At 39.8% G+C, this 21,935-nt stretch overlaps 4 protein-coding genes across 8 annotated transcripts; 2 read left to right on the top strand and 2 right to left on the bottom strand.

The window, feature by feature from the left end:
* Positions 1-97: 97 nt before the first annotated feature.
* LOC118876963 (uncharacterized) lies at positions 98-10,978 on the bottom strand. Of its 2 annotated transcripts, XM_036813596.3 has the most exons (3): positions 10,805-10,978; positions 9,918-10,175; positions 98-462 (listed from the first exon to the last, which is right to left on the bottom strand). In XM_036813596.3, exon 3 carries the CDS (start codon positions 369-371, stop codon positions 210-212), a length of 162 nt encoding a protein of 53 aa, XP_036669491.3. In that variant the 5' UTR covers positions 372-462; positions 9,918-10,175; positions 10,805-10,978; the 3' UTR covers positions 98-209. The 2 variants fall into 2 exon arrangements, with proteins under 2 accessions (XP_036669491.3, XP_036669492.3); XM_036813597.3 differs by lacking the exon at positions 9,918-10,175.
* LOC108009661 (purine nucleoside phosphorylase) lies at positions 3,349-4,485 on the top strand. The gene has a single exon (XM_017074183.4). The coding sequence runs from the start codon at positions 3,450-3,452 to the stop codon at positions 4,452-4,454; it is 1,005 nt and encodes a 334-aa protein (XP_016929672.3). The 5' UTR covers positions 3,349-3,449; the 3' UTR covers positions 4,455-4,485.
* Positions 10,979-17,091: 6,113 nt separating the features above from the next.
* On the top strand, positions 17,092-21,926 carry Alg3 (Alg3, alpha-1,3- mannosyltransferase). The gene is made up of 2 exons (XM_017074811.4): positions 17,092-17,451; positions 20,592-21,926. The coding sequence occupies exons 1-2, from the start codon at positions 17,166-17,168 to the stop codon at positions 21,854-21,856; spliced, it is 1,551 nt and encodes a 516-aa protein (XP_016930300.3). The 5' UTR covers positions 17,092-17,165; the 3' UTR covers positions 21,857-21,926.
* LOC108010015 (protein tumorous imaginal discs, mitochondrial) lies at positions 18,196-20,143 on the bottom strand. Of its 4 annotated transcripts, none has more exons than XM_017074809.4 (2): positions 18,715-20,143; positions 18,196-18,567 (listed from the first exon to the last, which is right to left on the bottom strand). In XM_017074809.4, the coding sequence occupies exons 1-2, from the start codon at positions 20,046-20,048 to the stop codon at positions 18,558-18,560; spliced, it is 1,344 nt and encodes a 447-aa protein (XP_016930298.2). In that variant the 5' UTR covers positions 20,049-20,143; the 3' UTR covers positions 18,196-18,557. The 4 variants fall into 4 exon arrangements, with proteins under 4 accessions (XP_016930298.2, XP_016930296.2, XP_016930297.2 ...); XM_017074807.4 differs by having other exon boundaries at positions 18,728-20,143; XM_017074808.4 differs by having other exon boundaries at positions 18,196-18,572; positions 18,728-20,142.
* Positions 21,927-21,935: the final 9 nt, after the last annotated feature.

Raw genomic sequence — 21,935 nt, 5'->3', positions numbered from 1 at the left:
GGCCAAACCAGATTTTCTTTTCTCGGCGTTTCAGGGTCTCCCTGTGCAACAAAATACTGCTGCTTGTGTTTTTTTTTTTGTTTGTTTTGATTTTGACTTTGTCAGGGCAACTAAAGTGGGTTTTTTCGGGCGAAAATCAGCTACCTTCGGTGGGCTGCGAGTGGCTTTCTTTCTTAAAAATCTCTCTTCCCCAATATCCAATATCAATATCAGCCAAGTATCCGAGGTCGCGGATTGTGATTCAAGCACTTGTACGTGTAGCTGTGTATCCTCAGTACGTTCTTCTCATCAATTAGGGCGATTCCTTGACTCGAGTGACTAAAGCATTGGCAGTTGGCGCTGTTGATGTTGATCTTGTTTTTGGTTTTCATTTGTCGTTTTGAGCTTGGCGACCTTTCCACTCTGCACTTGGCAATCTTCCCGCTAAAGTCTCACTGGGATTCTATTTTAATTTTTTGGTAACTGCGGAAGAGAGACAGAAAATGATATCTATTAATTACCATATCACAACTCTATCGAATCGCTTCCCACAGCAACAACTCGTTTCTGGCTCTTCGTCGACTTCAATTAGCATTCAAATGCCAGTCAAAATATTCAGTTTTTCGTCGCTTTCTTTTTTTAGTTTTATTTGATTATATTTTGTTTTTTTGTAGATTTTCTGTGCTGTGTATTTACCAAGCCTACACAGACAGCGTAAAATCGCGCAATGCCAAAAATAAAAGGCAAACAATAAATTGGTAAACAAACTCGGGGAACTGGGAATGGTCGAAACAAGTTTGCTCCTCTTCCTGGGGCAAGGTGAGAGTCAAAAGAAAAAAAAAAACAAAAAGATAATAACAATAATGGAGCTGCGGGGTAAATGTGAAACCGAAATTAATATCAACTGCAAATATGCCATTTTTTTGGCAGCCAGACGCAAAGTGACAAACAAATAGCCACGGCAGGCCAAACAAAAAGGGGCAAAGGCAGCGAAACAACAAAGAAACAATCCCAACAATGAGTACGACAAGCCGAAACAAGGCATTCAGGTAAATAAAACAAACAAATGGGGGTTTTGGGTTGGCAAAACAGATGATAGAGTTACAGGCCTGGATAATCTCTTGCGGTTTTTGGCCCCGCATCAAGGCAATCGAGGCATCGAGCCATCGTCATCACAGCGAATTACACAAACGTGACTCTGACATTGTAGGCGGCTGCACTGGCATAACAAAATAACAAACAAATCGGGAAAAAATTAACAAAGGCTGCTTTTGTAACCCAAGATAGTTGGCGCGCACTCGAATAACATAAACAACGTTACAAAGTTTCCTATTAATAATTTTTTATGATCGACCGCGTCATGAGCATACTAAACGCTTCAGCGATTCCCAATTCCAATTCCAATCCCTCAAAGTCGTATGAATTGGCTCTGAATAGATGGGCACTGAATTTATTGACAGATTTGGTGGCTATGCAAACACGGCGTAGACAAAGTGACGGATTTTCATTGGTTCGCCCAACTAATTAGCGAAATTATTGAACCAAACCTCCAGTCTATTCCAGCACACTCCAGAAACTAAGTAAACAGACAGAAAACAGCAACTAAATTTAAAAACTAATTCCACAACCAATTTTGTTTTTAAATATAAAATAATTATAAGGTAACCCTATAAAAAATTATAATGTATGACATCACCAAGAACGTTAATTTTAATTTATTAAGAAAAGGGAACAACACCTTTTTAGTTTCAGATGGGTTATCTTAAAGATTTTTCAGATCGTTTTATAAAGAAACGTAGTATTGTATTCTTAATAAAATTACCAATGCTATCTAATTGTATACTTGTAAAAAATATTTTCTTTTTAGCTAATACAAATAAACAACATGATAATTATAAATATCTTATTTAAGTGCCAATAAAAAATATTCGCATATATTTCTCTCCGTGACCCTCCGCTTCATCTCGGTCTAGTCTTGAGTGTCTTGTTTATCGTCGGCTCAGTATGGACATATTTAATTTATCCACTCACACCACTCGAATCGTGAATTATACTATGGATGCTGTAAACGAACTCTGCGCCGCGGTGACATTGAACGGCGTCCACGATACTGTATGTACTATAGAACGAGCGGGGCGTTGACGATGTGCCGCCATGCGTATGAGCGTTATTATCACGTATACGCATGGTAAACATGGTAAACAGCATCTCTCCCGCCCTTTGGGGGCGCAGCATGGGTGTGGCTGAACGAAAAACACCCGTTGCTTTTGCGTTGATAATTAAATCTGGCTTGCAATTGCTGTGGGGGCTTTAAGATTCTGATTTGTTTTACAAAATAACACAAATAAACAGAAAACTTGCACAAAAACTTGATTAAAATTATAACTTCTAGATAATTAATTTACACAAAATATTTTGAGTAGGAAAATAGTTGGACAAAACGACGTACTACTGCAGTAAATGCGGATCTGGAAGGCTCCCTTTGAAAACCCCCGTCCTTAAATGAAATTTCGTGCCACCATTCACAGCCGGATACCGAAATGAAACCACCAGGTTTCAACCAGACGTCATGGCGTCCCTTTGTGTTTTTTTTTCATCCAGACTCGGGTCTTTTGTTTTTCAGCTTCATCAGTGTCACACCTTCCCTTTGTGCGTAAATTTAAAAAGGAGGTATTTAATAAGCATTGTTTGAAAATTGTTTACAGCCAGAAACGGTAGTCATCTGCCTACTGTTTGTAATTACTGTTAAAAAGATAGCGTCGTTTATATTTTCCAAAAAGTTTTACCTATAGTTAATAGTTATTAATTTTTAAATAGAGAGCGCTAGGTCTTTTATTGAAATCACTAAGAAAAGTGTCTAAAAATATGCAATTTGAAATACGAGAGTCCGACATTATTCTTTCTCTACATTCTTAAGACCTTTATTGGTAATTCCAAAATCTCAATTACTTTCGTTACATTGTATTTCTTATGAGAAAGCAGACACATCCTCTGCCTATCTTATAAGAACGGTTTACAAGTTTAAGTCGTAGATTTAATACATGTATTTACAATTTCCGCAGAGATTAACCTATGAGTCGAAAAGTATGCAACAACATACTTAAATTTTAAAAGGTCCGATGTTATTTTTTCGTTGCATACTTCTTGACACTATCACAAGTGCTTGTGATTACTGTTTAAAAGTTAAAGTCGTAGTTGCAATAAATTCATTTAAACTTTTCGTGAAAACTTTTATTTAATTGTTAATAATTCCTTTTAAAAAAGGTGTCTAAAAGTATGCAACAAAAATTTCAATCTAAGATACTTTTTAATCTCTGAATACTTTTTGACACCGTTATATGTGATCATATTCTGATTCTCTGCTTAAAAAGTCATCTTTTAATTATTTTCCTTAAAATTTCTTTGGTGACTGCTATAAAATTTGTTAGTTTTCGGATTTCCCGCCTTTTGGAGACCCCATCCATCACACCATGTGCAACAGGGACTGCTGCGAGGCCAGGTCACCGATCGCCAAGCGAATGGCGGCCAGGCGACTTTTGCAGCTGGAGGAGGAGGAGCGCCGTAAGCCCAAACTGGTGATCCCGACGCCCCAGAGCCTCTTCTACCCCTTCGAAGAAGTCGAAGCCATGGCCAAGTACATCATAGACGTGAGTCACATCCGTCCAAAGTACGGCTTGATCTGCGGCAGCTTCTTGGGCGGCATGATCTCGCTGGTGGAGCAGCCTGTGGTCATTCCCTACGAGGATGTACCCAACTTCCCAGCCGGCATAGAGCCCGACTGCAGTTTCGTTTTGGGCACGGTCATGGGTGCACCCATTATCGCTTTGGCCAATCGGTTCCACGTCTGCGATGGCTTCAACCTGGCCACCTGTTCGCTGCCCGTTCGCGTGATGCAGTTGTGCGGGGTCAAGACCATCATGCTGACCTCCCAGGCAGCCGCTGTGAATATGCAATACCAACTGGGCGACATAATGCTGGTCGAGGACCACATCAATGTGGTGGGCATGATGCACCAGACGGCTCTCGAGGGTCCCAGTGATTCGCGTTTCGGCAGTCGAAAGTTCTCGATGGTCAATGCGTACGATAGGGAGTTGCTAGAAAAGAGTCTCGAGATTGGCAAAAGGATGGGTGTTCAGCAGTTCCTGCACAAGGGCGTTCTCGCCTGCCTGGGCGGTCCTGTGTTCGAGACCCTGGCCGAAGAACGAATGCTGCGAGCGATGGAGGTGGATGCCGTGGGCATATCCCTGGTGCCCGAGGTCATAGTCGCCCATCAAGGCGGGCTGAGGGTCCTGGCCTTTGTGATCATCACCATGGTGGCCAATGAAAAGGAAAACGAGGAGAACGAGAAAGACAGGGAGATGGAAACCGATTTGGAGAAGCCCAAAGAGGTATCCTTGGAGGTTTCACCACTTAGAGTGCAGGCCTGTTCGGATCTGATCGGTCGGCTGCTCTACCATATGCACCATGAGCTCTGACGATCGAAAATAGATTTGGTTGAAGCCCCCGCCCCGGTTTTCTTTTTTTTGTATTTTTTTTTTTGTGCAGCAAGTGTGTTGCCAACGCGGAAATAGCGACAGGTGCAGCTGTTGCCGCAATTTTCACAGGGAAGAGTTGTCGCACGGGGGAGGTGTAAAATGCGAGATTTTAGATAGGAAATGTGAGGTGCGAGTGCGAGTGTGCCTGGTGTCAAGCTGTCTAATGGACGCCCCAAATGGCTGGCAATAAAAAGCCCAGAGTACTCGTATCGGAGCACACCGGCCGTATACGTAATGCACATGCTGAGTTGGCCGAAAAGTTCGTTAAGCCAACTCAAAAATACATTTTATGGCAATTAGCAAGGGATGAAACCCGAACTACTTTGTTGCCTTGGGCCAACACATCGACGAAGAAGTGGAAAATGTGTTTCATATTTCATTTATTTATTATTTGGTAAATTTAAAATAAAAATTCTTTTTAGAAATATTCCTTGGCATTCTGAAAGTCTAATAAAGTATTCCTCTTATTAAACCAAATATGAATATTAATAGTAAAACTCTCTTTAAATGTTTGATTTTCTTTTTGCAACTATCTAAATCACAAAACTATAATTTAAGTGCCACAAAAGTGGCTAAATGTCTGCCATTATAATCTGGCCACTGCCTTTTGTCAACAAGTTAGGAAGTAACAATGGCAACTGAACTTTATGCTCCTCCCAACCAACTTGCCACAGTTTTTCCTTATTTTGTAATGACAATTACAAACTTGCGCACCGACTTCTGCTGCTTTGTTCGTCATTGTTGCTAATTTTATTATTTGCCATTGGGACGATGCGATGACGAGCTACGTTTGTGTTTGCTTATTGACGCTGATTGTTCAGATATAAGTGCATATATATATAGTGGGTAGGTGGTGGGGGGTGGCAAGGGGCAGGGTCTATATAGTATAGCGATAGCCACGAGCTGTTTGCCTTGCGATTTGTGTGTTACGTTTGCTCGTTTTGTGTTTCTGTTTTCAACTGTGCGATCATGCGGGTAGAAAGCGAGATTTTTCCCCGGTTTGCACCGATTTCCCCCGATTTCCTCGGACTTACCCCGATTAACCCCCTCCTCCCCCCGTTGAGATTTAGCTTGTGGCATAACGCTAATGAGTTTTTCGCGGCCAGTTCGTTGACCCGATGCATGTGATTATTTTCAATAAGCGTTGGAAAATTGAATGCAGTTTGCCACCAGTTCTGACTGCGTTGTATCTGTACCGCTATGCAATACATACATATGTATGCCGCTCTGTGGGCCAGTTCAGTGCACTGACATTACAATTTAATTTTAAATATCAAAAGCATTCGGGGCATTTGTGCGTGAATATCGGCGTGCCAACAATTGCGCTGCCAGCTGATTCACACAAGCATATCTGCATCACAAAGATACAAAGATGCAAAGATACAGAGTTACATAGGCTACATAGATATATAGATACATAGGTTCGCAGATACAGAGCACAGTTTTGGCACTTCAATGGCCGCTGGGTGCAACATCTGCCCGTTATTTTGGCAATTTAATCGTCAACAAGGATCTGACGCAATTTAAATGGCAAGCAGATGCCGACCATTCTGCGAGAAATGCAGTGCTCAATCAACTGACACCGCAAGCAAATGCTAATTATATTGCCACGAGGGGCCAGTAATTACTTCAAAATCCTCCTAGGCTAAATCTCTCTTTAATTTATATGTTGACAAATATTTCCCAATGAAATAATTAAATAAATTAGTTGAATTTAGAAATTACTGGTCTTTTTAGAAATATTTAAATCCAGCCAAACCGTAATTTCATTTGCACCTCATTTGATTCAATTGTTTCCTCAATAAATAAATCAAACAGCCATAATTCAGCTGCAAAGGGATTATATTTTCGCACACAAAATTACTTTTGCATTGAAATTATTATTCAATTGTAATGCTATTTGTGTAATGTTAAGCAAACGCACATACTTTGATAAGTATTGTTGAATTCTGCTACATGAAATGCATGAAAATCTGGAATTATTACACAATTTGTTGGCTGTTGCTAGGTCTTTTCTGACTATGGGCTCTAATCACCTGCCATCATAAACAATATTTAAAGATTAGATTTTGTTTATACACTAACTATTGAGTTAAGTCGACCCAATAAATTGGGAGTTGTTTGTGAAACCCAAGTATTGTCAACAAATAAAGAGATTACTAAATAAACCCTGAGTGAATTTGAACTTCAACAAGCTTCTTAAAATAGAATCAAAAGCTATTTAAACTAAATCCTTTTCCTTTCCTTTTAATAATGAATGCTTGACAAAATACTGGGAAACTGCAAGTATAGAAAGCTAAGAGCAGAAAATCCACAATCGCTTTTGTGTACCTTTTGCTGTAGAAAAACTAACATCATTTAAATTAAATCCCCGTCCTTTGCGTTTCATAGAAACTATTGAAGCAAAGTCAGTACTAAATGCCTTATAAAATACAGGGAACTGCAAATATAAATACAAGCAAAGGGGACACTAAGCAATACTCTTTGTTTTTGTAAACCTTTTGCAACAAAGTAAAATGCCCTCGATTCGGAAGCGTAGGAAAAATGGCATGGAAATTACTCAGCTTGTGTGTGACTACTTGTAATAAGGAAAAGTAGAAAATTGCACGAAATAAACGGCAATCCAACTAAGCCAGACTGTGTTGCAGTTGGTATTGTTGCTGCTGCACTTGATGGTGTTGGTGTTGCACTTGTTGTTGCCGCTGTTTGCTGTTGAAAGTTCAGTAACCCCGTACTGCGCCCATAGAAGTGACGATTATTCCAGCAGCAGTCGCATTGTAAGTAGTGCACAGCAAACAACTAATGCTATTTTGAAATATTTAGAAACTGTATTATTGCTTTTAATGTTTTAACCCGTTCTTTTAGTTTAACATGCAGACGACAAAATGGCTTTAAAAAATTTTTTCCCTATAAATTACTGGGGTATTTATATCTACTAAAAAAGTGTTGAAAAGTATGCAATGAAAAGAAACTTTTCTAATAAATCTTATTATTTTGAAATTATGTTATTGTTTTCTATGTTTAAAAAATATTTTTAGCTTAACATGCGGACGACAAAAGGGCCCTAAGAATTGTTCTTATAGAAATTACTGGTGTTCTTATATCTAGGTGGTTAAAAGTATGCAACGAAAAAAAGAACGTCGCTTTTTGGAACGAATAATTCTTTCTTTCGTATTAAAAATATTTTTTAGTAGACTTTTAAACAACTATAAAACTAATTTTAGAAACCTCAATCATTATTAAGAATATATATTTTAATAGAACCTTTTTCAGATTATACGAATCCGTTTACTTTTCCAACTTAAGAACTTTCTATCGGTTTAAATTTGTTTGTATGAGCAAGGAACTATTATTTTTCTATTAAAAATAACTTTTTTGATACACAGAACTTAATTTTTTACGTGTCTTTCTGAATAACTAATGCAAAAAGCATATCAAATAAATAATGAGAGTGGCCACAGGTCAAAAGGACGATTTGGTGCGATTTGGACGACCGTTTCGGTTGTTTTTGCCGCTCGAAAGCCGCTTAAAATTGATTGCAGCATTGAGGGGAGCACATATCAATTGCCCTCTCTATCGGAGGTTCAAGTGATTTCCCATCGCACACACACACACACACTGATACTGGCCAACAAACACAGACGCACGTCAATCTTAATGCGCTTGGCAACAGCTGAAAAGCAACAGTAACAGTAACAGCGGAGAAGCCGCGAGCAACAGTTGTTCGAGTGCACTGTATGCGTGAGTATCTGTGTGTGCGGCGGGTGTACGTGTATGTGTGTGTGGAGTATCTGTGTGCCAACGCAGCGACATAGCAACCGTTTATCATAATTGCCATTAACTGCCAGCCATTCCTCAATTCTTTTCGGCCCGAAGCATTACGTATTCGCCGGGATGGTATTAAAAAGAATTCACTTCCGAACAGGGTTTTATTTTAAAAGGCTTAGCCTGTTTTCCTTCCCTTTTCCCTTTTTTTTTTTTGCATTTCACATTCATGTCGCTGTAATTAATTGTTTCATCAGACCCCATTGTGTAACTACAACAATGGGTTTTAATGGTATTTACAAATGTACGACAGAGAATATCATGTTCTCAACATTTAATTTAAATCCTTTACATCAGCAACTGATAAAAGTTGAACAAGATGCTTAATTAGTCGACTGATTATCTCACAAGTTTTCAAGGGGCGATAGGAGGAAGATGCTCGGGCAGCAAGAAAAATGTATGATGAAATAGCCGCGACAAGCGAATAATGGAAACGGTAAACAAGTGAATAAATGCCTTCAGCAATTTACCAAAAACTGCTGTACGAAGCCCCGCAGTGGGTCAAAAAGAGATGGAGCATCGCTCACCGAGCGAGCATGCTGCTTAATTTAGATTCCCGTGCGGTAGGTCAAGTGCCAATTTCCTCAATTCGAAATTGTGTGGCAAAGGCAAATCAAATTCAGTAAAATTGAATCAGAAGCACTCGACCCGCCTCGATTTACCATTCGAATCCATTTCTTTTCCCTTTGCCTGGGTCGAATCGTATCTTTGAACCAAAACCTGTTGCTAACACGACAGCCTGTCAATCAGAATAGTCCCTGGCCTTGGCCAAAAAAAAATGGAAAGGGGAACTGGCCAACTAACCACAGAGTTCACATGCGGAATCTACCTCCGTTTTGCCGGGATTTCTGTGGGAACTACTGCGAACTAATGCCAGAAAATGGAAGCAAGTCGATAGGTAAGCTGCGAATCAATCCCATATTTGCACACAGGAAAAATCAAGCTACTCTTAAAGTGTAAAAAATAACACTCGCAGTTTCTAGAGGTTTGAAATCTCCGAAAAGATAACTAAAAGTATGCCACCATAAAATTTCAGTCCCTATGGCTTAGGGATAAATTAATTATTTTCAGATATTTTTAGCACACATTTGAGCACAAAGTGTTGAATAGATATTAAGAACGTTTTTAGTACGTAAATCCCTTAATTAACAAATCACAATGATAAATGTATTTAGAATCTTGTAAAATAAATAAAAATTTAGGTATTGTTGAAATATCACAAATAAATCTTATTTTCTAGATCTTTAAGATAATAATACACAGAAGAAAGAACCATATATATATTTATAATGTGATTTTAGGGTTTTTTTTTTGGTTTTTTAAACTTTCTTTGTTCTGGTTAAGCCCTAATGACACATCCCATTTTCTTTTAGTGCTTTCTATCTTTTGAAAGAATTTTTGGTTTTGGTCGAGCCCTAATGGAACATAGCATTTTGGCCCGAAAGCCTCTTATTCGCATCTCAAAGGATATTTGCATGTGCAAGTTTGGAAAAGAGATTGAAAGCTTTTAAAAAAGGAGAGCAAGAAAGATGGAAAAATGTTGTTCGAAACCCAAAGAGGTTCGTATTGAACACTTACCCTTTGTTCTCTGGATTAAAACTCTCTTCATTTGCTTAAACGCGATAATTGCAATCTCTTTAATTTCGGTTTATTTGTTTAAGAGACAGCGTGCACATCACCGTTACTTTGTTTCCTTTTTGAGTTTGTCTTTTTTTAATCGCCACTAGAGCGAGTTCTTTCACTCGGCGTTTTCTCTTTTCTGATAACAGAAATACCAGATGGTTTTATTCCCCCGAAAAAATCAGGAAAGGGGTTGCAAACATTAAACACGAAAAACTGTGGAGGAAATATAGTTTTGATCAGAAGAGCGCTTTCGAAATAGTTCAGCGAGTGTGAAGCGATATGGGATTTTCGAGCGATTTCATAAATATAATTCCTGGCCGATCTTGTGATTTACACTCTCGCCTGCCTATTAATAATATGCCTATGTCCATCCCCATTACGATTACCCCCAAAAAAAATACTCAGATTGCATTTGGCGCGAAAAAATAGACAACCGCAAACACACAGATAACAATAATAGTTTATATTTAAATTTAAATTTAAACCGCAGCGGCAGCAACAACAATGGCCAGCATCGTTTAATTTGTTTACGCGGCTCGGGTTCGTTGTTATTCGTCTATGGGGCCAATCTAATTTATGCTCTGCCTTTGTTGTTGTCTCAGTTTTGGTTTTGATTTGGATTTGGTTTTTTTAGTGTGCGTTGTTTTCTTCGGATTGAGTAGCTTATTTTATTTTTTTGCTTCTTTGGCTGTTTGCCTTTGCAAGAAATTTCTGTAGTAATTTTCCATGCAATAACAATGATTTTCGCTTTTTTCTACAGTTTTTTTTTTTTTAAATTTTAGACGCTATCTTTGCCGCCTGCATTTGGCTGCTTGGTTTGGGCACAAATCGTTGAAAATTACCAGAAGTGACGAAATAATATAGACGAACGAAAAAAAGGAGGGATAAAAAATAAAAACGGTTATCCGAAGTTTTTCGGAGTTTTCTATTTTCCCGCGATCTTCCGCTGCGAGTGGGAGGAGATATCGGCCGTTTATTATCGGGTGTTTTCTGCTGCTCGGTGCGTTCTAGCTAGCCGGACAACTGAACGCGGCCAGCGACAAACTTCAACTGAATCGAATCGAAACAACCGAAATCCGCTGCCCATACAGCTGGTATCGCAGCCCCACTGCAACAACAACAGCTGACGACGACGGAGAGCCGAAGAGCAGTCGGCACACTGGGAGAAAAACGTGGTGGTATCCCATCCGATGTGTGAAATCTATAATAAAGGTGTCTAGAATGTGTCTAGGCAATGATATAATATTTTTAATCAGAAATACTAATAGACAAAGACCGAAAACCTACCTTCTCATTTTCAAAGATACTTTTAGACACTTATAGTACTGAACTATAGCTCAAGATTAAGTAATTTTTATAAGTTTAAATATTTAATATTCAAATATTTGTGTAGGACAAAAATCTGACCATTTTTTTATATAATATTCAATACTAATAATATTTATTATATTTATTTAAAATAAATGAGTAAACTTCTACCCTTTTCGCCGCTTGAGCAGGTTGTAAGTACAGGGGATAACACAATTTTGTTATAAAACATTATACATTAATTGTCTTTAACTTAGATCTTAACCATGTAAAATATATACTGATGGCAGGGATGGTTTCTTTGACCATTGAAATCAATCTGTAATTTAATCAAAATGTGGAAAAACCTCCGGGTGTTTCACACAGATCATACATTTGATGAGTGTAAAAGTATGCAACAAAATATTTTAAAATCAAAACTACAATGATTTTATACCGAAAGACAACTGTATTTTATTCAATGTATACTTTTAGACACCTAAACGAATATTCTGAAGTGATTTCTAAGCCCTGGTGCCTCTGGCAACCCTATTATGCTAAGAAATATATACAATATTGCTGAAAAAGACTTATGTGCTTATTCTAGAACGGTCTATAAAAAAATATAGAGCATTTTCTCTTGTTTTAAATAAAATGGTATGCTAAATTTTAATGCGATTTCAGAAGAATTTCTTTAATTTTAGATAGTTTTCATTGTTTTCCTCGGTGTAAGCTTATTACGAGCAACCGAATGAGAGAGCGAGAGAGCTTGTGTGCGGGACAGAGAGGGCATGCACAGCAGCAACAGGCAGAAGCAGTTAGATTGGCTGGCGGGGCGGGGGCGGGGGCGGTGGGAGTGGCTCAGTAGGCGCATGAGAGACGTTTGCTTTGCCTCTTTGTTGGTGCTGATTTGTTGCATCCACTTTGTTGCCGTTGTCAAGGGTTACGCTGCATGCCATATACATACGCTACAAAAAAATATGGTAAGGCACATGCAAAGTCGCCACATTGCATTTAAAAATGTATTATAGATTTATTTATTTTTAATTAATTTTGTTTTCAAGCTTTTAGTAGATTTGAGTTGACAATAAAACTTGGGGTATTTTATACACCTTAAAAGAAATAACTTCCCCCTTCCTTATCTATAATTTTAAATAAATAGGAAATAAAAAACATTTTAAGATAAAAAAAATAGTAAATTAACCAAAAGTATGGAACATAATGTTTTTAGCCTCGAAGTCTGAAGATTCGACTTACGTTATTTTTCATAGCATACTTTTAGACCTTCATAGTTTGATGTTCAAGCGACGCTAAACTATTTAGTATATATAGTACTTGTATTTTATTTATCACTTCTGTTAATTTCAGGGTTATTACTTTCGAAAGAACGATAACTATTACTATATTATTTCATTTTATTTAAATTTTTTTGTAGGTCCTATACTATTTGAGTTTTTTTAAAACCTCCTAGAAGGGTACCTCCATATGTTATAGACCCTATCCAAATGTACAGTTGTTTTTTTTGTGTTTGCATTTCTTTTTCTAGATTTTTATAGTCCAACATATGTGGAGAGCACAGGCAAAGGCTGCAGCAACAATAACAACCATTGAAACGAAGCGACAACAACGACGCTTCAAATGATTGAACTCTTAAATGGCTGAGGCCTATAAAAACTGGGTGTGCGTGTGTGCGTCGCGGTGTTTGTGGATGCAAATGTGTACTCAGTTATCAACACTTTTTAGTCGCCCGCCCTCCTATCGCGCCCCCTTGCCCCTCCCCCCTCAGCCCCCTCTCACCCCGTCAAGCGTTTAGGGCCCAACGAAACAGTCAACATTTGCGGACTTTCAAAGCACAGAGACCACAGTCGAAATTCTGTAAGTGAAACTAGTACTATTCGCATATATGGTAGATTACGTCCCCTAACTTAGAAACTTTCCATCACGTCACATTTTTTAGAAAAGCGTGGTTAAAGTAAGTAAATTTCGATTTTTAGGCACTTTTTACGGCCCAGAACCAAAATATATATCGGAATTGGAATATTGGAAAGTGTAAAGAGATTTTAAACCTCATAGAAGGTGCGTAAAATGCTTCGATAGTATTTCACAACTTATTATTAGACACATTTTTAAAAGAGTTCTGACAAAAATCTTATTCTATATACCGAAAATATGCAAAATATAATTTATTTTTAAATTGTAGTGGTTTCTCTAATATAATAGAAGAACATGTTTGGATACAAAACGTATGATTCAAGAAGTAACTAAAGTAAACTACTTGGAATCTTAACTTACAGAATACCCACTGTATTTGAAGCTCGGCAGAATGAATTCATAGAGACATGGCCCTGGCTTTGTTTACTCTATAAAGACATTTTCCGGCTCTAGACTCTCCGTATCTGCCCCACCCCAACCCCTTTACCCTTCCCAAGCCCCCACTGCATCTCTTTCTTTCCCTGAAAATATCAAGCGAATTGCAATAAGTGGCGGCGATAAATAAAGTGCCCGTCCCCATTTTTATTTTATAGCTAAATCGTGAGACAATAAAATGCTAAAGCAATGAATGCGATGGGAAGTGAAATTAATAAGCACTCGAGTGCAAAGTACTGTTCGCCACTATTATAGGCCGAATGCTGGGGATTTGCATGGAAGTAGGGGGAAAACGCTTATCGCTAATGGGAGCAACAACAGCAGCGCACTGATAACAGGCCGATACCGAAATACAGACGTACAGACGGCTTCGACGTGTGCGTGCCTGTAGATTATTATTATTATTGATTAATAAACAATTTTCTCACTCACACAGAAAATAACTAATAGCTGAAAGCCAGAGGCTGTAGGTATGTACGGTGTATACATATGTATGTATGTACTTATGTGTCGGCCAAAGGCGACGCGACCGATAAGGAGTGACCGATTTAGTTCTATAGTTCATAAAGCGATAGCTAACATCAGACTCGATTGACCCACAAAGATGGGGGGACAAACATGAAAGGCATATTTATGTTCACACTTATTTTTGTACTAGGTTCTAAGAAAGAACGCCGAGATCAGTGATAAAAGCGAAAAGGGATGACTTGCCAAATTACGTAAGACGCCAGATGAAGAAATTATTCGGTTTCATAAACTCTAATAAATATGTCTAAGTGTGGGCGTAAAAATCATAGTTGTTACAGCTACTATAAGCATCTTCTTAAATATAAAAACAGTATCTTTAATGAGCTTTACCAAATAGGATTTTTAATGTAATTACAATTTTAAGTAAATCGAATACATTATTAATTGTGAATACAATTGACTACGCCTTTTTTACTGGCGTTTAATTCTAGAATCCTTTCTATTCCATATTAAATTACATCAGTTCTGAAAACTACAATTTGAGCTTTACATCAAACGTTCTCAATACTTCAAATCCGCCAAATATATTATTTGCATACACAAAAAAAGGAGGATAAATAACAATTTTATATTATAATAAAATATCTTGTCAATTTTTAATGCAAGAAAAGTTAATTATACATTAATTAGGAGTGAGACAGAGATATGTGTGTCAAACGAAATGTCAAGTTTGCAGTGGTTTTGTTTTGTAGTATCCACTTTTGTATGTGTAATGACTTAATAATGAAAACACAGCAAATCATCCACAGAAGGATTTATCCTTTATTTCACAGTAAATCATACCATTTATTTAAAACAAAAATATTTGTTGACGTATTTTTCAGAAAAATGTCCCTGGTAAAAAATGATTTATTGAATTCCGGATTCGCAAAGAACCTTCGGAAAAATTCCTGTTAATCGATTTGTTTTTCTGTTTCAGTTTTGCTTTTTTTCGAATAATTGGTAGCATATCAGAGTTTCACTTGGATAACTGGACAGGTAAATAGCGAAAAAAAGTAACAGCTTTGCCAATTTTCGTTTTTTGAGCAAACACGGTGCAGTGGACACTATAAATGAATCACGAAAGGCGAAAAAATACACAAGTAACGATACAGGGTCAGGAGATCGGGTTAAATTCGCATCCGTGGCCTGACATTTAATTGCCATGTGAGAAGGATGTGGGTTCGGAGGTGAATTAAGTGTTGTTGCGGTACGGTCGCTACACACAAAAAACTCTATAATCAAATTTACCAATTCATATAATAGTTAAATGGTCCGAACCCATCGAATTGTCGACTTAAGATACTTTTATGTAATAACATAAAAATAAGAAAAATTAAACATTTATACATAAACAATTCATAGTTACGAACCAATAGCATAGTTATTTATAAGTAATATTAAAAAGGTAGTGAAGAGTTATAAATAGCACATTGGAAAATCTTTAAAATTTTATTGTTGATACCTTTTCCATATAACTTTGACCAACAACATTTTTTGTGTGTATATCAGTTGAAACCCGATAAACGAGCTGCGATTGCATGAGCACACCGGCGACCCTTTCACCTGGATTGTGTTACAACGTTTGCCCTTAGAAAATACATCTCATCGATGCGTTAAACCGCCGGAGCCACCCAAAAAATCACCACCCACTATTTGCCATTTCGATGACGACCACGGTGGCCTTTAATCTGTCTCGCAAATTGGCCATGAGCTGATTGCTTTTTTACCTGTTGCGTATTCCCACCCGCAATTCCTGTACCTTCGCCGCGGGGATTTCTACCAAATAGAAGCCTTCAATGCATTTGAATTCATCTAATTACTTCATGTATGTAGGAATGTTATGGTTTAATTCGCCCGCGGGATACAGCGTCCATCAGAGTCAGAAACAGTCTTCCATGGAAAGTTTAAATAGTTGTGGCAGGTGGAAGGCTAATGTCGAACAAAAGGATGTTTACACTTTTGAATAAAAAAGCTAATAAAATGTATGCATTTTCTAGGAATATTGTGGCCTTCAACGCATTTGAATTCCTTTTTGCAGCTATAGCTACTGTGGCCTTAATTTAATAACATTAATAATTAATAATTAAATAATTAATTAAATTTAAAATACTATTATTTGATAAGTTTACTTTTATATAAAAATCGTAAGAAAAATATTATGTTCAATTATAAGTGCACTTTTAATTGAAGTATTTTGAAGTATTCATTTAAACATAATATTTTTCTTACGATTTTTATATAAAAGTAATCTTGTCAAGTTTATTTATTTTGTAAGCTTAAAAGTGAATACAATATGTAACTATATTTGACAAATTAAGGCCACATTGGCTATAGCTGCAAAAAGGAAGCATAGGTTATAGGTGAGTTGTAATTGTCTTTTAAGCTGAGAACAAATAAATAAATATTACTTCATAAACTTTAATATACTTTTAGCCAAGAACTGCTCACTATTTTCTTAAGAATTAGACTATCTACCGCATAAGGAGCCATAGTGACTTTTACTTTATTGTGCGTTTCTTTTTAATTAAACTTTATTTTTACCAAGTCGATTGATATCAGGTATTTACATCGTACTGTTTTCTGTTAAAATTATTTTTAAAGAATTTGTAGTCGCGACAAGCTTTTTAATTTCGTAAGTTTTGTTTAAGCGTGCGTTAGTTCCTATTTAATTATAAGCTTTAAAAAACAAAATTTAATAAACTTATGTGCAAACTTTAGACCTATTATAAAATTTCAAATAATTTGTTTAGTTATTTTATACGCATTCTTGTGTTGTACCACTGATTTTGAATCTGAATTAGCCATTCCAACTTTTCATTTTCCTGTTACCTTGAAAATTAGAATTATTTTAATTAATTCAAGATATTGGCGTGTATGTTTTTGGTACTATCAGTTCAAATGTCCGAGCAATCGATAGCATTCAAAGCTCCAACGGTACGGTTATCGATGGGAGGCGCAACAGCTGATTTTGATAGTGCCGCCCTGGTCGCGTTCGGTTGAAGTTGAATTTTATTTCTTTTTCGCCGGTTTTTGACACAAATGGCCCCGCCAAAGGCCGCCAGCCACCGTCCGGCGGTGAGGCGCAGGAAGTCCGGAACCCTGGTGGACTCCATCCTGGACAAGTACCTCAATGTGCGGTTCTTCAAGTACCTGCTGCTGGAGCCGGCCGCTCTGCCCATAGTTGGACTTTTTGTGCTCCTCGCCGAGGCGGTGATCAACGTGGTGGTTATCCAGCGGGTACCCTACACGGAGATCGACTGGGTGGCCTACATGCAGGAGTGCGAGGGCTTCCTCAACGGCACCACCAACTATGCCCTGCTCCGCGGTGAGTTTCCGTTCCCTTCCCTTACGTTCCATGTTTATTTTTGGCGACAGGTGACCCCATTTTCGGGTCCCTTTCCTGCACCTGCTCTCGTTTTCTTTGACAGGCGATCATGCACCGATCTTACTTACAAAATTAAGAACATTTTTACTCAATATTCAGAAATGATTACCCTCTTGTAATTTATTGTTAAACGTTTAACAATCTATATCATGAATAAATCTAAACACTTTTGTCTTTTCTTTCAATTTTAAACAAAGAATAACACATTTTTTACTAGTATCTCTTTTTTTGAATAATTTTAAAATGTAAGAGCAACAATATTTCTTTGAATCAATGAACAATTTAGAAATATGTCTCTTTTGAGTCATTTATATTTGAACTTGAGAGTAATATATCAAGGCTTCATCTTGTACTCATTACTTTTCAATTACAATAGTAAGCTTGTTAAAAAACGAACAGGAAATCGAAGGCCTATAAGCTACACTATAATTTTATAAACCTAATAAAAAGTATTTTTCAATATTCCTTGATAGATATTAACTTTTTGTTAAAATTATAAACAGACATTTTGAAAATTGTGAGTTGTTTGTTTGATTTCTATCTACATTTTGATGGCAATTCAAAAACTGTTGTTCAACACTCAGGAGCTAAACGATTTTTGTATAAATTAAATAATTGAAAATCGGAATTAAACATCGATTTCAATGATTTTAGCTAAAAAATAGCCTTGCATAAACACAGTGCTTGCTCGAATGACGGTCAATTTGGTTTATTCATCTCGAACCGACTCGCATTTGGAATACTCTCCCTCGGTTCCCGCCCCGAACTTAGATTAGCAACAATAACGTGCGTTAACTTAGACACTAACAAACAGAATCGGCCATCGAGTTGCCAACGACTGTCAGTTGAACATGGACTTGATTTTGTTTATGAAGCCTCCGCTGTCGCCTTGTCCGGATCCGGATCCGCCGCCTTCTTTCGCTTTGGCTTCCTCTTGGTCCGTCCGCTGGCCTTTGGCTTCTGTGTCTGCTGGTCCTTCTCCTGGCTTGGTGGATTCCGAACTGGCTCCAGCTCCTCCTGCTGCTGCTGCTGCTCCTCCTTGACCCTCACTCGCTCCTGCGCTGCAACGAAAGATTGGGGGGAAGAGAAAAAGACACCATAATTTAACATAGCTCGCACATAGAACGCACGTATATTTCAACTACGAATTCAAACTCCAAGGTACATTTAGAGATTGCATTGGTAGATCTGGAGATTATTTACGTTGCTTTCTTACTGCCATCTTTGCGATTCGTGATTCCATGGATCTGGCCAGGAGTGTCCTCCTCCAGCTCGGCGTACGCCTCGATCAGAGCCAGTCGCTCCTTGTCCAGTTTTCTTCCCGATGGCACTGTGATCTTGACGTGCACGTAGTGATCTCCGTGTCCGTGAGCATTCACTCGCTTCAGGCCCTTGCCGCGCAGCATTATCTTGTGATGTGACGAGGTGCCCGGCTCCACGTTGATCCACTGGTCCTCGTAGACGCCCTGGACGCGCACAGTTCCGCCAAGCACCGCTTGGGCCAGCGAAATGGCCGCATCCGTGTGCACATCGGCGCCCTCGCGGCGGAAGTAGTCGCTCCGCTCCACGCGGAAGGTGACGAACAGCTCCTTGCTGCCCACCTGCATGCGCACAGTTTGTCCGTTCTCGATGCCGGCTGGCACCGGAACGGTCACCTTCCGCCGCTGGACCGTACGGCCCTTGCCCTCGCACTCACTGCACGGGTACTTGATGTGCTGCCGGGTGCCCTGGCAGTAGCGGCAGGTGGAGCGCATCACAAAGGGTCCCGTCGAGACGGTCTCGAATCCTGTCCCGTTGCAGTACTGGCAGCGACCCTGTTTGGTGCCCGGCTCGCACTTGGAGCCGGCGCACTTGGGGCACTGGTCCACCACATTGACGTTGACATCTTTGTTGACGCCGCGTGCAGCCTGGGCGAAGGTCAGGTCCATCACCATCTCCTGGGCCTGGCCGAAACCGAACTTGGAGTCGGCGAAGTCGTCGAAGCTGTTCGTGCGGAAGTTGCCCTCGCCGAAGATCTTGCGGAACAGCTCCTCCGGGTCGATGGTCGAGCGGAACTGCCAATTCTGGGAGAAGCCCTCGGGTCCAAAGCCTCCGGCGCCTCCTCCGGGGAATCCACCGCCCTGGCGACCCATGTTCTCCGCCGTCTGACCGTAGGTGTCGTACTCACGGCGCTTCTGCTCATCGCTGAGCACTTCGTAGGCCTCCGAGACCTCCTGGAACTTGCGGCCCGCATCCGGGTCCTCCTTGTTCGTGTCCGGGTGGTACTTCTTGGCCAGTTGGTAGTAGGCCTTCTTGATGTCCTTGCTGTTGGCGTTCTTGGCGACGCCCAGCGTCGTGTAGTAGTCCTTGGCCAGGAGATTACGCGTGGTGTGCAGGTGCCGGGTTTGTGGCGGATTTTTGCTCCGCGGTGGGCTCCAAGCGCTGGAGAGGCTTCGTTGGGCGATGGCACTGGGCGCGGAGTACGCGGTGGACGCCAGGCAGCTGCGCACCACCGGCAGGTGCCGAAATACGATTAAATTTTTACACGAAATCATCATTTTTCCATAAAAGTATCAGTTTTTCAGCTAACATGCCGTAACCTCCATGCTGCCCTACGAAAGTTTCTCTCTCGCTCGCACCTTCGCTCGGTGTTCCGTTCCCGTTGACGTTTTGACAGTCGCCCCGAAACTCAGGCCGTTACGTCAGCCGCTTGCGCAGTCAAAACAGCTGACTTGAATTTGAATTGAATGGGTAACGGGCGAATGGCGGGAAATTCGAACATTCTAGAAAGAGTTTATTTATAAAATATGATTATTACGTAAAATTAAGCAGCTTAACATGTTAACATTCGCATTAAATATTTTTTAACGATATATTTACAAGCAAAAAAAATGCTTTACAAAAAATGTTCTTTATTAAAATTAGAAGTTCTCAGAAAATACCTTTATTCTTTTGTAGAAAAAATTTATAAAACCTAAATTATGGTGTATAATAAATAAATATAAAAACTTAGGAAATAAAATATTATTTTTATTATTTTGTAAAATAGTATCTGCTCTAATACCATTTAAATTCATAGATATATTTCTTATTTTCTCCAGGAGACACTGGACCTCTGGTTTATCCAGCTGCCTTCGTTTACATCTACTCTGCTCTCTACTACGTGACATCGCACGGCACGAATGTCCGCCTGGCGCAGTACATCTTCGCCGGGATCTACCTGCTCCAGCTGGCCCTGGTGCTGAGATTATACTCGAAGAGCAGGAAGGTGCCGCCGTACGTCCTCGTGCTCAGTGCCTTCACCTCGTACCGCATCCACTCGATCTACGTGCTGCGACTCTTCAACGACCCAGTGGCAGTGCTACTGCTCTACGCTTCTCTCAATCTCTTCCTGGATCGACGATGGACCCTCGGCAGCACCTTCTTCAGCTTGGCGGTGGGCGTTAAGATGAACATCTTGCTGTTTGCTCCGGCTCTGTTCCTGTTCTATTTGGCCAATCTGGGACTCCTAAAGACGGTCCTCCAGCTGGCCGTTTGTGGAGTGATACAGCTGCTGCTAGGGGCTCCCTTCTTACTCACATATCCTGTGGAGTACCTCCGTGGAAGCTTTGATTTGGGTCGCATCTTCGAGCACAAGTGGACGGTCAATTATCGGTTTTTGAGCAGAGAATTCTTTGAGAACAGATCCTTCCACCTTTCGCTATTGGGTCTACACTTACTGCTTCTCCTGGCCATTGCAAAGCCCACCTGGACCTACTTCCAGAGCTACGTGCGTCTGCGCCGCGTTGAGGATCAGTTACAGCCGCAAATAGAGCAGCAGAATCGTACAGTGAAGGCGCAGAAAAAGGTGAAAAAGGCGGCAAAGGACAAGGATGAGAAGAATTTCACAGCCGAGCAACAATCCTTCCTAAAAGCCTTCGAAAAGAGTCTGCAAAAGGCATCTGGAACGAAGGCAACACCAGCTCCTGCCCAGTCGGAACCGGAACGCTATGGCATCCACTTCGATCGCTGCACTCAGCTGGCCTTGCTGCCGTTCTTCCTCTGCAACCTGGTGGGAGTGGCCTGCTCCCGATCCTTGCACTATCAGTTCTACGTTTGGTACTTCCACTCGCTGCCCTATTTGGCCTGGTCCACGCCGTACTCCCTGGGAGTGCGATGTCTCATCCTGGGACTCATTGAGTACTGCTGGAACACCTATCCCAGTACAAACTTCTCCAGCGCTGCCCTGCACTTCACCCACATCCTCTTACTTGCGGGTGTGGCCAAACAACTCATTCAGACCATGCGAATAAATAATGCAGCGAAGAAGGAGCAGCAGGAACAGCAGAAGAAGGAGCAACAGGAACAGCAGAAGAAGGTTCAGTAGGATGAGGAACTTTCTAGCCACGAGTGCCACTTAAAACATGTTGATTATGCCAAATAAAAAGTACATTACATTTCCTTTT

This window comes from Drosophila suzukii, chromosome 2R (genome assembly GCF_043229965.1).
Source record: "Drosophila suzukii chromosome 2R, CBGP_Dsuzu_IsoJpt1.0, whole genome shotgun sequence".
NCBI classification, from domain to species: Eukaryota; Metazoa; Arthropoda; class Insecta; order Diptera; family Drosophilidae; genus Drosophila; species Drosophila suzukii.
Note: the sequence above shows the minus strand (reverse complement) of the source record. Positions and strands in the feature narration are given on the sequence as shown.